The sequence below is a fragment of the Sturnus vulgaris genome, chromosome 16 (genome assembly GCF_052056855.1).
Source record: "Sturnus vulgaris isolate bStuVul1 chromosome 16, bStuVul1.hap1, whole genome shotgun sequence".
In the NCBI taxonomy this organism is placed as follows: Eukaryota; Metazoa; Chordata; class Aves; order Passeriformes; family Sturnidae; genus Sturnus; species Sturnus vulgaris.
In genome coordinates, this window is record NC_142258.1 from 8,020,089 (window position 1) to 8,035,392 (window position 15,304).

Consider the following 15,304-nt stretch of genomic DNA (forward strand, 5'->3'; position numbering starts at 1 on the left):
TTTACGTGGTTTTATCACAATATTTGCTTTCTGTAGGCTAATAAATCATAGCAAAACATTTAGTATAGTCCTGCTAGCTACACCTGTGATCCATTGCCTTGTAGGAGAACTCATTAATAACCCTGACAAGCTGTGTATTAGTTGGAGATGGATGGCTTAGAATTCCTGAGTGTGTCCTCAGAAGGTGGCCTTCCCAAAAAACACCAGCCTGGCCTCTTGACAGGGGCACTTGCTTGGCAACACATCCTGATGGCATCAGCCCTAGATAACTGATGGTGACAGAAGAGATGCAGTTTTCCTGCTGGGGTGGTGAACCCCAGATCATTTCTAAATGTCATTTAAAGATAAACTTACAGGGCTCTGAGTTGCAGGGTAGATTTTTTAGAGCAATTATTTGAACAAATTACTTGGGCATTTGAAGGTTTGCTGTCACCTAAAATATCCACAGGTAATTTGGTGAGCAGAAGGATGTCTGCCCATAAACTGTGTGTGTCAGAGCTGTCAGAAGGGATAAAGTGAGATGTAACCTGGCACTGCTTGATTTCAGGACTGCACTGGCAGGTGGTGCCTGAGTCACCCAGAGCAAGATCCCAGACTGGTACAGAGGTGAGGAACCAGTTTTGCAGAGAGTGGAGATGGCAGAGGGGCAGGTTAAAGTAGTGCTGATCAGCTGGGGGCTGTGTTATAACAGGAAATGCACAGCCTTGACAAAGGTGTTGATTAAAAGTGAGGTTGGGTGTGTTGTGCCCGGTGCCCTGCCTGCCTGTGAGGGTGTGCACACATCAGGGTGATGCTATGGGGGTTCCCAGATGTTGTTTTGCTGCCAGTGCTGGTTTCCAGCAGCCCTGGAGAGCTGCTGCTGCTGGCAGGGGCTCCATGCTGGGCTGAACATGCTCTGGCTGCATCAGCTCAGCTGGATTTGGATCTCCTGTAGACATTTGTCCTTAAAAACCCCTTTCTTTCCTGAGGAGATTTTCTAATCACTAATATTCCAGGCAGTGCCTGTGGATATTCTGGCTTTAGCTTGCAAAGACTTTGTTTCAACTTTCTAATGAGTTGAGGCAGGGCTTCAGTTTGCTACACACAAAGTGCTTTTCCTCCTGTCTGATGGGAGCGTTCAGCCTTTCCCAGGATCAGGACCATCATTAGGGTTTGCTGCTGTCTGCTATCTTTTGTTCCAGGAGGCTGGGCTAATCCAAAGGACAGGGTGTTGGATTGATGTCTCTCCCTGAGTTGCTTTCCTGGATGTTTCACAAGTAGCTGCAGTGATAATTTTGGCAAATTCTTACCGTGTAAACATCCTGCTGACAGCCTGGACATGTGTAATTCCTGTGTCTGAGCAGGGAAAGCTGCTGGTTGGCACTGGAGTGCTTTGTGTGATGTGTGTTTGGAGGAGGGCAGTTTGAGATGCTGCTCCTGCATTTCCCCAGCTCAGGCTGCTGAGCTGCTTTTGTGATTTCATTATGCTCAGGCAGAGCTTTTGGCCTTCTTCACATGATGTAATTCTCCTTCAAGGCCAGGCTGGACAAGACTTTGAGCAGCCTGCTCCAGTGAAAGGTGCTCAAAGGCAGGGAGGTTGGAATAGGATGATCTTTGAGGTCCCTTCCAACCCAAATCATTTTATGAATCTACTTCACCTATTCATGGTAAATACCGTGGTAACTGTGGATTTGTGTCCTGTTTATTTGTTTTTCAGTCTATAGCACAGCTTATTTTATTCCTTCCAAGCTCCTGTTTCTCTAACATTTTTCAGAGGCTGAGTTACACACCAAAAATGCTGGCATGTGGCACCTGGACATTTGCAGGACATGCGGTTTGCTGGGGCAGGGCTCTGGGTGGGCGAGTGGTGCCTTTGCCTTGACCAGCGTGTGTTTCTGCTCTCCCCAGTGTACGGGCACAACGTGAAGAGCAGCAACGACTTCATCGGGCGCATTGTGATCGGGCAATACTCGACGGGCGCGCCCGAGTCCAGCCACTGGCGCCGCATGCTGAGCGCGCACCGCACGGCCGTGGAGCAGTGGCACAGCCTGCGCTCCCGACAGGAGTGCGACCGCGTGTCCCCCGCGTCCCTCGAGGCGACATGAGCTGCGACACCCACGGCAGCCGGGCCGGGCGGGCGGACGAGAGAGAAAACAAAGCAACGACTGAAACACCCCACCTCACACCCTGCACGCACCCCGCAGCAGCTCCGCTGGATTAAAGCGGCTGCCAGCACCCAGCTAGCCGTGCTGGCCTCGGTGATCCAGCTGTTCCCCTGGGGCCGCACATCTGGCTGCTTGCCCCCTGCCCCGCGGGGCCGGGCTGTGCATGGACGTGCCGTGGGAAGCACGGAGTGGGCGAAGGAGCTGGGAGCTGCCTCTGCTGTCCTTCCAGCCCAAATCCATGGCTCATCCTCTCGGAGATATAAGTACCCGTGTGCTCTCGTTGGTGAACGTGGTAATTAGGCTAGAATACTTTTTTAAACGGTAGAACCTGTGGTGAAATCGATTCTGACTGCAGTTTTGTCCTTGTACTAGTTTTAACAGAATTAAGCTGCTGTTAGTGTGTGTGTTTGTGTGGCCCACGTCAGACGGACCCCATGTCCCATCAGTGGTGACCTGCCAGTCTCGATAGCAGTCTGTGTGCGTAGTAAATTCCGTGCTGATATAGCAAAATAAACATTTCCAGTAGCATTTGTCCTGGGAAAACCAGCTCGCGTCCTTTCAAACATGTGCTGTGCAAAAAAAAAACCTGCTCCAGGGATTTTGGCGGTTAAGACCCAGAAAACACAATTTTAATTCTCTCACAGACTGCAGTGGCTCTTTCTGTGTTGTGTGTGTTTACCCAGGTAGTTCTTCAGGTCACCAAGTGAACTTAGCTACGGTCAAGCTGTCCTGTCAGTTGCTTCTGTACATTTTATTTTTCCACAGTGTACTGTCTGGTATGATGCAGATTGTATATTTATTGAAAATAAAATTCTATTTAATTGTGCCACATGGATTGGAGTAGTACTTGTTGAATTCACTTTTCTGTCGAGCTCCTTCAGTTATGCTTATGGCAGAAGGAAATAAAAAATGTTGGCAGTTATCCTGTTGTTACTCACTGCAGATAAACTGGGAGCAGTTTGAGAGAAACTGGGCACCTGCTGGTGGAGGCTGGTCTGGAGAATGAACTGGATGCCTTGGTCTGGCCATGGTGTTTGCCAGCCAGACCCCTCATAACACCCTGGGGGTTGGATGTGTCAGACTCCAGAGATGGCACGTGACAGGATGGGCAGCACTCATCTCCCTCCTCTATTCATTAAATGAAGCCCAAAATGAAACCCCAGCACCTCCTATACTTCTAATATTTTGATTTTTAAAAAGGAAAAAACAGCACATATGCCTATTTCACCCTTGTTTGTTATTTAGCTGCTACAGTTAGGCACAGGTGAGTCTGAAAAAGCAAAACAAAACCCAACCATACCAAAACAACCCAAACCAAAAAAGCTCATTGCTTGCTTTGGCAGGTGTCAGTATGTAGGTCAATAATCCCTGCTGCTGTCCAGATTTTCCTGCTCCAGGGTAGGTCTGTGTCGTAACTCTGATATCAGCATCCCTTCAGCACTTTGCCCATGGCACCTGGCTCCCTGCTGCTGTCCAGGACAGCTGCTGTGTGTCAGCAGCACACAGCAGTGGGGCAGTGGTGTCTGCAGGGCTGTCCAGGGCCATCCTCTTTCTGAGCACACTCTGGATGCTGGCTATCAATTCTAACCTGCCTCTCTGCAACACGAAATTTCTTCTCTATCCTGCAGTGAAGTTGATGGCAAATCTCTGTTCTCTGGCTTCCTCCTGGTTTGTCTCATCAAAAAATCACAGTGGAGAGGGACCCCACGGGCAGTCCTGGGCAAACGTGCTGTAGGAGTCTGATCTCTTCTTGCAGCTCAGAAGGCTCAGGCAAGGGGCCGTGGTTTCAGCAGTAACTGTGGTTGACATTTATATTCTTCCATGTGGGGCCTGTGGACTGCAGAATGGACTCCGGATGTCCATGAGAGCAGGCACGTGCTTTGCTCAGCACTGGGGATGAAATGTGAACAGAAGATAATCTTGCCTGAGCCTGTCCTTGAAGTCATGAGGTATCTGTTCCACAGCAAGGAACACTCATGTACACAGGATGCCAAAAATTGGTGAGAGTGCCCAGAGGGAAGGTCAGGAAGAGCAGAACAGAAGCATGCTGAGGAGCTCCTGGCCTGCAGAGCAAACACAAGAGTGTGGGAGGGAGAGGAGCAGGAGGGATGGGTTGTGGCCACGTTCCTGGGTCCACAGCCAGCAGGTGAAGTGCAGCTCATGTTTGGTGAAGTTGGAAGGTGACCCAAAGTGCAGCTGCAGCTCCAGCTGGCACTGCGTGCACGACGTGCTTGTGCTGTCCCAGTGCTGGCAGCAAAGCTGGTGCCCAGCTGCTGTGCCAGGCTCAGGGCTTGGCTCAGGGGCAGCACGGGGGGCTCAGTGCTCCCACCTGCACTGGGGGACACTGCTGCCATGAATCTGGTTGGTAGAAACCAGGATAAAAGTTATTCAGGATGTCTGCTCCCTCTTTAATATGAATATTTGTGCTTTGGGAGTAGATTAATATGCTCAAAGATTTCTGTTCCATAGTTTGCTAAAAGTTGTTTATGACACTGGCTTTATCTGAGGATGGCACACAGGAAAGAAGAGGCATGCCTTGACTTCTAAAAATCCAAATTCCTTCATTTTTAGTGCTCTGCTGTAGGAGTAGGCTTTTCCTTAAGCCAGATAATTTCAGATCAATATATGGAAGGGGGGGGTATTCTTAAAAGGCTTTATTTAATACGAAGAAAACTTAATATAAAAAAAAGTTCATTGAATGAGTTACTGTCTCTGGAGTAAGTCTGGATGCTTTACTCTACTGGTGTTGCCCCAAATGGTTTATACTTGAATCTGTAAAAATGGGTCAAAAATGCTGAAAATCTTTATGTGTAGCTAAGAATAAAAAGGGAACAGCATTGAGAGTACTCCTAAGCAGTTCCTTCAGTGCTGACTTAAGGCATAAATTGGAAATTGAGCAGGACCACAAAATAGTGTATTATTTGTGCCTGTATCATTTTCCTTATGAGTGCAACAGTTAGAAAAGGATTTTATACAATGTTTTTAAAATCTGAAGTTTATGCCTAACAAAATGTTGACCAGAGGAAGGAGACACGCTGGATTATATTGGTACAGACTGCTGTATCATGTCATGTTTTTTGCTGTTACATGACAGCACAGACCTGGCAGATGAGCACAGAGTGAATTCCTGAAGTAGCCTTGGAGCCCTGGGCACAGCTGGGGGTTCCTTCTTCCAGGCTGTTTAAGTGTTTAAGTGTGTCAGCCCATTGCCTTGCTCTGGGAAAAAAATCCCAAATCAAACACAGGAAAAAAGCCAGCAACCCATCCACCCCACCCCCCGCCCCTCCGAAACTAAACCAAAGCAAGAAATGGGGCACGATGTGTTAAACCCCACTGCCCTGGGAGCCTTTCCCGTGCCTCCCTCCCCGGCTGCCGCAGCCGCCGCTCCCCGGGGTCATCACGGCTCTCGCTTCTGCCGCCCCCGCGCCCGCTCCGTGCCCGCTCTGTGCCCGCTCTGTGCCCGCTCCGTGCCCACAGCGGGGTCCCGTCTGTCACCCCGAGGTGACGGGCTCCTCCCGCTCGGGTCGTCCCGAGCCTCCTCTGCCCGCACCCGAGGAGCGCTGCGAGATGGGGACACTGAGCACCTGGGAGGGCGAGGAGGGATGATGTCCTTCCTCGCCTGCGGCCCCGGCGGGTGACAGCAGCTCCTCGTGAGCAGCGTGCAGGACCCCGGTCTCGGTCCGGCTGCGGGCGGGATGCGCTGAGCGCGGGCGGGCTCAGCCGGGGGCGGGCTGGGGGCAGCGCCGAGGGCGCGGGTCCCCGCTGGGATGCGCTGAGCGGGGCCGGGGGCGGGCTGCGGAGGAGCCACCGCTCGGGGGAGGGGGCAGCGCAGCCCCTATATCCGCCCCTATATCCGCCCCGCCCGGCAGCCGCCCCAGAACCCGCGGGACCCGGCCCGAGCGCGACCCCCGCAGCCGGAGGGACCCCCAGGCAGGTCAGACCTCCCCGGGACCCGGCCCCGGAGGGACCCCCAGGCAGGTCAGACCTCCCCGGGACCCGGCCCCGGAGGGACCCCGAGGCCGGCGGGACCCGGGCGGAGCGGGAGCGGTGCGGGGCGCTCCGGCCATGGGCAGCGGGCAGGCTGTGTGTGCGCTGGTGGCCGCCGCCCTGCTGGCCGCCCACGCCTTCCCCCAGACCAACATCAAGATCAGCCAAGGTGAGTGGTGGCCGCGGTGACCTGATGGGATGGTGGCGGCAGGGAAGGAGCGTTGTGCCTCCCGCAGAGCTGGCAGCTGGTTGTTCCCCTGCTCCAGAAATCCCCGACTTTTCTTTGAAACCAACTTTGTTCTTGATCATAGGGCCGTGCCTGGTCCTTGCTTGGCGATGCCAAAGGTCCCTGGGATGGCTTTGTGTGTGTCAGGTCAGCCTTTTGGCCTTTGCCAGCACGCGCTGCAGGGAATGGCTCCGCTCCGGGGGCAGGAATCACTGCCCGATCACACACATGAAGGGCGCGGGGTTGTGGCCATGCAGCCCAGCAGGATAGGCTGAAAGTCATCAAGTCCCCTCGTTTATTCACACTTACTGCATGTGAAACAAATACGGGGCTCTCCCTTATTCCCCTTCTTTGCTCTGAGCTGCTGCTGACTCCTGTGTGTCATTTAGGTTTCTTCCAAACTTTTTCGAGGTGTGGGTGCAAGTGGGAGTTGCCGCACCAAGTTTGTTAGAGCCTTGTTAGGTTTATTGGGATCGTGAGTGGAAAAGGACTCCTTAAGTGCTGTTTGGTGAGATCATGAGAAAAAGGATCGATACAAGCCTGGCTTTCCTGCCAGACGCCTAATCCGTGGGAGCTTTGCCAAAACTAATTAAGGAGGAAAAAACTCTGCAAGATAACTTCTATCTGTCAGTGCCAGCTGCAAGAGCATTGCTGCCGGTATTGGCTGTAGCCTCACAACCCCAACATACCTGGCAGAAGATTTGAAGCTGTAAAACCAGCTTGGTTTCATTAAAGAATTTTAAAAAGCAAAGTCTTCGGTGTGAGAGGAGGTGTCCCTCCCAATGTGCTTCAAATGATGTTTAATATTTTACTTGAAAACTTGTGACATGTGCCTGAAAAGCACTTCAGGGTGTGTAAAATGCTGCCCAGTTATGAGATTCACGTCCATCAGTGGGCATACCACCCCCTGCAGCTCCATACAGCCCCCAGATACACTGAGATCAAGGTCCCTCCCCATATCCCTCCCTTGGAAGGTGGGTGCTCAGTGTGAGACTCTTTCATCCGTTAAGGAAAAACAAATATTGCAAGTAACATGAAGGTGGCATTGTTTGCCCATGGTGACTATAATGTCAGGGCTTAAGGACTTGCTTCTAAAGCCAAGGGTGAGTTGAGGCATCCCAACATCATACAATAGCACTGTTGTAGTCCTGCCCTCCAACCCTGTGTTTAAATGCTTCTTCTGTGGGTTTACTCAATAAAGAAGATGTGGTGGGATGGACATCTGGCTCAGCTGGCACCCCAGCTTAGCCACAGGCAGTTTCTGCTGAAGTCATCCTGGGGGTGGGTTCTTGGGGTTCCCTTCCCAGCCCTGTTGTCTCCCCCATCCCCTCTAACTCCCCACAGCTCCAGCAGTGCTGAGCCTGGGTAAAGCCCTGCTCCTGCCCCTCCCGTGGCCTGAGCTGGTGAGAGGTGATTTGTGTTGCACCAGGATACTGGTCCTGAGCCCCAGCTCAGCCAGCTGGGACACTGCCCATCCCTCACTCTTACCACCACAGCCCTTGGATCCTGGTGGAGGGGTTCTGCCCTGGGAGGGACCCAGAGTTCCACATGGAAGGGATCCAGGGATCTCCTCACTTCTTCTGTTGACATTAATTTCAGCACACCTCTTGGGCGTTGATGGACACTCTCCAAACACAGCTACTTGCCAAGACTTGGAGAGGTTCACTTGCCTTTTCAGGTCAGATGGCAGCATTAGCTTATGGATGTGCCAAGGGGGGTGTGTCCTAGCACCTCTAAGTTTTGAGGAAAGCTGTCAGCTGTTGATGAAATTGAGTTCTTTGATTCTCTGCTACAAGAAGAGCATCTGCTGCCAGCACTGACCTGAGCTGGTCTGCTATCCAAAACTCTTTGATGGAGCTGCAGCCCCTCAGGAGTCTTCCTTGCCTGGGCATCTCTTGCCAAGCTTGTCCTAGCCTCAGATTTCACATCTCAAACCTGCAGGTCCCTGGAAGTGAAGCAGCATTGCTCCTTGGGATGAAGTTTCCAGGAGCAAAGCTGCTCTTCACCAGCTGAGTCCAGGGGAGCCATGCAGCTGGTGATAGGTTTTTTCCAGTAGCATCCTGAAATGAAGAGAAACCCTTGTGAAACTGGCTAGGATTTTCTCAGTTAATTATTTCTAGTTGGAAATAGGCCAGCTGGGGAAGTGAAAGTTTTTTGGCAAAGCAGTGCCAGCTTCTGTGTGATTTTGATAAGTGATTTTCCTGGTAGTTCTACAGTGGGCTCAGCTAGCAAATAAATAAAAAGGCTCCAATTTGGCACTGATGCAAATGCAGAGAGCACTAAACTTTATTTCTGACCCCAAATATTTGTTTTCCAGCTTTTCTGAGTTAGTAACAGCTGCTTGATCTGAATTTTATCCTCAGCTGAGTCTGGACAGCTATTTTGCTGGTGCTGCTTTAAAATGTGGTCCTGCCCTTAAAACTGCTGCATTGTAAAATAATAATAAAAAAAAGGGATAAAGGATTCTTGCCATCATTTCTTGCCATCATTTTCCACCAGGAATTTGGGGACCAGAAATTTGGATGGACCGACTTGGGGTCGGGGAGAGCCCCCATGCTGCAGGCATTGGCTGTGCTGATCCTGCCTTTGTGGAGGAGCTGATTTTTTGCTACTGTGCTTAAAAGTGAGGATCGGATCTAAAAAGCCCCCAAATGCTTCCTCTGTCACCTTCTAGATCAAAATACCACACACAGCTGCTGGCTTGGGTTGTGAGGCTTTCCTGTAGAGCCATGAGTAGGCCCCTATGCTCACAACCCTACATCAGATTTCTTATGGTCTTTCTGCTAAAAATATTCCAAATAAAGCAGCTCCCCTAATTGCTCCTGCCTGAAAAACTAGGACCAGTAGTTCTCCTCCAAAGAGACAGCCAAAGCCTCTGATCCTGACCTAACAGAAAAGATGCTAATTAAAAGCTGACCTCCCATATTTTCCTTTTTTGGTATATTTAACCTTAAATTCCTTCAGGCACCTCTGGTTCACTGAAGCTCGTCAAATTAATGCTACCTAATGGGAACCAGTACGGAATAACAAAGAAGGACTGTCTCAATTTCTGACTTGGTTTCAGCTGCTCTGAACAAACATTAGGATGATTTTCCCTGGCAATTGGGGTGCCCCTGGGCTGGCTTTGAGCCAGGACAGTGAGTGGGATGCTCACTGCAATTAGCACTCAGGAGTGAAGGCTCCATTTGCTGGGGATGCTGCTGGGTTAAGCCCTGTGAATTTTGCCACCATGCTGCCAGAGGTGAGGATTTTGTCAAGGCACTATAATAAAATCCCAATTGCTGGGGCAGCTGGTGATGCCTTGTCTGGCACAGACCTCTGGGCTGTCCTCAGCAGGAAGGAACAGCAGCCTGGAGTCTCTGCAAGCCAGGACCCTGTCCTTAATGGGGTACATGCCTCACCTGTGACCTGGTGCTAAAGCTGAAGCCTCATTCTGAAGGTTTGACCCTTGCTCTGCTTCAGTTTTGGTGGAGACAGGGAACCCTGGCCAGCATCATGAGGGGAGGAGGGCTTGGCTCCCTGGGATCACATCAGCTTTCAGAGTTTCTGATCCGGCTCTATTGCTACAGTAAAATAATTTGCATCTCCTAGGGCTGTTCTAAGGTTTTTCCCAGTGCAATTATGGCTGGGTGTGAATCAGAAAACTGAACTCTGCATCGCCAGTGAGCTGTTTTTATCTTACTCACTCTCCCCAAAAGCTTTTTCACTCTTCCAGCCCAACAGGCCTTATCTTTTTTCCTCCATAGCCCATAATTTGTGCTGATGAGGGTGGGAGGGTCCTTTGGGCCCTCGAGGGTTTGTTGCTGTAGGGTGCAGAGCTGCCCCCAGTCCCAGCTCCTCTGGAGGGATGGATGGGGGTCCCAGGGCAGGTTGATGGGGTGACAGCCCCACAGGGACTGGCAGCTGAGTTGGTCTTGCTCAGGAGGAAAATGACTCTCTGCATTTGTGGTTTGTCACCTGGGAGGGGGATGTGACAGCAGGGACTCTGTGGGCTGGCTGGTGGCTGTTTGTAGAACACTCAGAGATCCCCATGTGGAAAGAGCTAATGAAAGATGAAATTATCACCCCGAGCTGCCAGCACTGGCACAGGGAAGGATTTGGCTCTATGAATGCTCACACAGCTGCTTTGGATTCACCTTACCTCTCTTTTTCTCCACACTGTTGCTTCCCTTGCCACAGCCACATCCCTTGCTGCTGCTGGCAGGGTTTTGCTCTCCCCACCCTCGGGGAAAGCCATTCCCCAAACCCCTCTGTACTGGAGGCACCACCCTGACGTCTCTGGGCTTGAGCCTGTTACCTGCTTGGATAGTCTGATGGCATCTGACATCTGCCCTCACCCCCTGCACGCCCACCCTGCCCACTGCCCCACTGCCTTCAACAGCAGCGCTGACCCCAGACCGCGGCTCCCTGGGGATGTGGGAACTGGCTCAGGGGGAACTGGAAATTCCCCCACGCTCACAAACCAGCAGCTAAGAGAGTTAAGTCTGTGTGCCTCAAGACCTGAGGGTCCCAAGTGCTGCATCCCCCCACGGGGGGGGAGCAGAACACGGAGGAGCTCGGAGCAATGCGTTAACGCCACTGCCCTGTTTAGACAGCGGCAGCTACAAAGGCTCCAGAAGGACGTCCTGCCCCCATAGTGGCCTCTTTTGGGGCAACTTCCCCACTGTGCTGAGAGCAGCAGGGGAGGAGGAGCAGCTCGGTGGCCTGGCTGTTATCTGGTGGTGGGGACAGGCTGGCACCGCTCCCGGCGGCACGCGCCTCGCTGGCCATTCCTGGGCTGCGTCCAGTGCCTACGTGCACGGCTGCACCCAGGGACAGGGACAGGCATGGGGGGTTCCTTGGAGGGAGGAGGTGCAGGCTGTCCTTGCAAGAGGGCAGAACACGGCCATAACCCCGCAGCCCTGGCTGTCAGCTCCCGTCCCAGCACGGTGGCTCCAGTGGTGCTGATAGAGCAGAGAGGAACCCTTATCTCAGTTTTCCCAGTAGCAAAGGTCAGCGCCTTTATTTTAAGCATCCTCTACCTAAAATGATGTCAAGCTAGTTTGGAATGTCCCTTCTGATTTAGACAGATGCTGAAACTGAGAAACATGCACCTTGTTTAAAATGTGTTTTGACTTTTGCACACTTGCACAGCTCCTGCAGCAGTTGGGTTTTCCCTGCATGTGTTTGGTGGATATTTGCCAGGGTGAGGTGGGAGAGCAGGGCTGAACAGTGCTGCCTCCACCACCTGCTCGGCTTCCTGGCCAAGCTGTCAGCTGCTGGATGTCCTGTGCTCTGCCCCCAGCCATGCCTGAGCCTGTCCATGCCTACTCCTGCCCGCTCTTCTGGACGGAGTATGAAGGCCACTGCTACCGCTACTTCCCCATCAACAAAACCTGGGCTGAAGCCGACCTCTATTGTGCTGAGTTCTCCATCGGCATCAGATCAGCCAAGCTGGCCTCCATCCACAGGTGAGGTGTGCAGGAACATGTCATCCATGCTGACACAGCCTTGGGAGGAAGGAAACTAGGGGCAAAATCCCATTCCCACCTCTCAGCCTCTCTGTCAGCTGCAGGCTCGTGTTCCCGCCTACACATCCCTCTGCAGCAGTGGCCCAGTCAAGGCTGGTACACAGGTCACACAAAGGGAATACAGAAAATAAATGCCTTTTCCTGGACTGGCAGGAAAACTGGCATAGTATTCCCTAAATTTCCCCAAACTGTGTTATTTCCTCTTGAAAAAGGAATAGAAGTACAACATGATTCCACAGGCTTTTTCCCTATTCCCTCTCCCATGGCTCTCACAAACACTATGCTCCTCTTGCATTAAGCAGTAAGAAGCAGGGGACACATCTGCCCACAGGTCCTGTGGCAGGGTGAATGCTTAGGGACACACCTGACCATTTACTGCCATATCCTCTTGATTGCCCTGTGTTGCTCTGTTTGCCAGCTGGGAAGAAAATGTCTTTGTGTACGACCTGGTGAACAGCCGTGTGCCCGGCATCCCCACCGACATCTGGACAGGACTCAATGACCTGCGGCAGGTGGGAGCTCCCTGTGATCATGTGGGAAATGGCTTTGGAAAGTTCACCTCTCTGTGTTTGCCTCCTGGAAAGCCACTTGATTTTCTTCTTTTCCTCTTATACCCCCTTTAATCAGGAGGTGGCATAGAGTCTATGGTGCAGCATGTAGAGAAACTTGTTATTTCACCCATTCCAGTCTGCTTTTAAAAGAGAAGTATTACTAGAATTAATAGATTAATCAATAATTACTCATATCACATTTTATTACTGGATTAATAGAGTATTGTACTGCTGGTCCAAGAAGAGCAAATAAACTGGAAAGGTCTTCAGTGTCAAAAATCACCAAGTTCTGTTGCTCTCTTGTGATATTCTGTGACTTTTGAAAGCTGACATGTTGGAAATATATAGTCTAATATGTTACAAAGAAAAATGGAGACCATCAGGAGAAGAGTCTCATGTCAGCAAATTTTTTGTAGATACTGGAAAAGAAACAGAAAATGAAAAGGAATGTAGAACTGGGTGGGGGTGTTAAAAAATATATAGATTTAATTTCTGGGTTCCTCCTGGTGAGAACACTGCAAAACCTGGGGCTTCTTGGCAGATTTCCAGTTGTAAAACACAAATGTGCTGTTTGGACTTTGCTGAGTGGTGTCTGTGGTGTCTCTGGGCTGTGTGGTACTGGGGATGGGGATGGGGTCTGCTGAGTGGTGACACACTCTCCCCATGTCCCGGGGTGGGTGGCACTGGGGAAGGGGGTGAGGACTCCATGGGTGTGGGCCTCCCACCCTCTGCAGTCACATCTCTGTGGTGACACCTTTCTCCTCTGGTCTGGTGTCAGGAGGGTCACTTTGAGTGGACAGATGGCTCCTCCTTCGACTATCACTACTGGGATGGCAGCCAGCCTGACGATGGGATCCACTCCATCCCGGAGGAGGAGGACTGTGTGCAGATCTGGTACAGACACAGCAGTGGTGAGTGCCCAGGGCACCTTCAGTGTTATTTGCATGTTAATACATTCAATCCACCGTGGCTCCTGCTTTTCTGAAGAGGTTGCTGGCAGGCAGAGGATTTGTATTTTAATTTTTTAGTATAAATTTCTTTTTTTTCTTTGGAGTGAAAAGGTGTTTTCCCTTTCACCAGGTATATACATGCATGCATACTCATTTTCACTCTGCTCCCAGCCTATCTCCTTCTCCCATAGTAGCAGCAGGACAGGAGCATCAGCTGCCTTGAAGAATTACCAAATTTAGTCAAAAGTCAAATTTTCCCATTTCCCCTCCCACACGGGAAGCCTGTGGAAACACTCCTTGGTTTTCTCTCCCCTGATTGGGCCGGGAGATCTTGCTGAAGTGGGACATGGCCCTACCTGTGCAAAAGCCCCACTTCACATTCTCACTACTGGTGAGACCAGCCAGGTATGTCCAGGCCTCCCAGATGCACCTGAATGTCCTGTCCATGGGCAGCCTGTGGGTAATATGGGGGAACAGGACTGTTTGCAGCTGCCCCTCCACTGCCAAGGCCAAGCTGGGAACACATCCCACATCCCATCCTCTCACATCCCCCAGATGAGGATGCTGGGAGGAAGCATGGCTGTGAATGGCACAAATGGGAGCACATCCAGGGAAAGCCTCCCACAATGGCAGGAGGTCCTGGTCCCAAGGGCAGTGCATGGTTCCCTCCTTTTGCCCCTTTTCAGCTAATGCCTTGTTTTTTTTGGAGGGTAGCCCTGCGCTCCTGGAATGACAACGCCTGTGGCAGAGCCTTCCCCTTCGTCTGCAAGATCCCCTCACTGGCCCTGGACTGAGGCTGCTGCTGCTGCCCACGCCCCCCTTCATTCTGGGTCACCTCTCCAGCTGTACCAGGGAGGAGCAGTCAGGACATGGCAGGGGTTGGGAGAGCCATGGAGCTGCTTGGATCCCCAGCCAGGTCCTGGCTGCAGAATCCCTCCTGAGAGTATGGTGGGGATGAACCTGGCACTCACTGATTCCTGCAGTGACAGGAGCTACATTCAACAGCAAAGGAGCCCCCAGGCCCGAGTCTGGCTTAGGATTTCAGATCAACTATCACAGTGTGTTAGAGGAAACCCATGATCTTACCAATACACCAAACTGTTAGCACCCAAAAATAGCCGTGTGTAGGAAATGCTTTTGCCTGTTGATCTGTGAAGAGTGGAGGAAAAGTGTTATTTTCTGTTAAGTTATGCGAAATGCCTCTTGTCCATGTAATTTTTCTCTCTGCTAAAATAAACAGCAAACAGCAGGTGGAGGCTCTGCTGTCTTTCTTGCACTGGAGTAGCAGCGATTCCCTGGGGACTTGGGGTTTCATGTGAAAGAAGTTGTTTTTTCCCCAGCCTGCTCTGTATTACAGAGGTGTGTTGGGGGGAAGCAGCTGCCTAGGAAAGTTTCTTCTATTGACCCTGACTGTTTTTTGGGGTGTGTGGGGCAGCCTGTGTGCTCACCCTGCCCTTTACCTGGCTCCCAGCAAACAGAGTCCCCATGGAGGATGTGAGCAGTGCCCCACAGCTCAGCAGCATCCCTGAGCTGGCAGGTTTAGTCCTGGCTGCTTCCAGAGGACTGAACCAGCTGGAGGGCAGGTGATGGGGCTGACACACACTGGCTGGGGGTCAGCCCCCCCTCACAGCCTGCTCCTGGCTGGGGAGAGCTTGCAGTGCTTGCTGCAGCCCTTGTGAGATGATGTTTTCTCCCCAAGTCCTTGCTGATGCCCTCTGCTGCACTGGCACCACAGAAGTACTTCTGTCTCCCAGGTAAATAATTTTTGGGGAGGTGAATGTGGTTGTGTGCCTTGTTTGAACTGCTCAGTGTGGAGATGGGAAACTCTTTGGACCAAGGTGGATTTGCAAGGTTTGGGTGTAAGTGGGGCTGTGCTGGTGCTAAGGCCCAAGGGGAAAGGCAGCGCTATTGAGGGGAAAACAGGATTGTCCTGCAG

General features: G+C 51.7%; 2 protein-coding genes across 4 annotated transcripts in view; both read left to right on the plus strand.

Annotated features, from left to right (window-relative positions):
* The window catches only part of SYT17 (synaptotagmin 17), a 34,517-nt gene extending 31,538 nt beyond the window's left edge, over positions 1–2,979 (plus strand). For both annotated transcript variants that reach the window (XM_014890521.2, XM_088174411.1), the window contains exon 8: positions 1,888–2,979. In XM_014890521.2, the coding sequence (XP_014746007.1) occupies positions 1,888–2,084 (197 nt within the window). In that variant the 3' untranslated portion in view covers positions 2,085–2,979. The remainder of the gene's footprint in view (positions 1–1,887) is intronic.
* Positions 2,980–6,192: 3,213 nt separating this feature from the next.
* CLEC19A (C-type lectin domain containing 19A) lies at positions 6,193–14,617 on the plus strand. 2 transcript variants are annotated; one of them, XM_088174123.1, is made up of 5 exons: positions 6,193–6,300; positions 11,642–11,807; positions 12,286–12,379; positions 13,197–13,329; positions 14,078–14,617. In XM_088174123.1, exons 1-5 carry the CDS (start codon positions 6,210–6,212, stop codon positions 14,080–14,082), a joined length of 489 nt encoding a protein of 162 aa, XP_088030249.1. In that variant the 5' UTR covers positions 6,193–6,209; the 3' UTR covers positions 14,083–14,617. The 2 variants fall into 2 exon arrangements, with proteins under 2 accessions (XP_088030249.1, XP_014749764.1); XM_014894278.2 differs by having other exon boundaries at positions 6,194–6,300; positions 14,083–14,617.
* Positions 14,618–15,304: the final 687 nt, after the last annotated feature.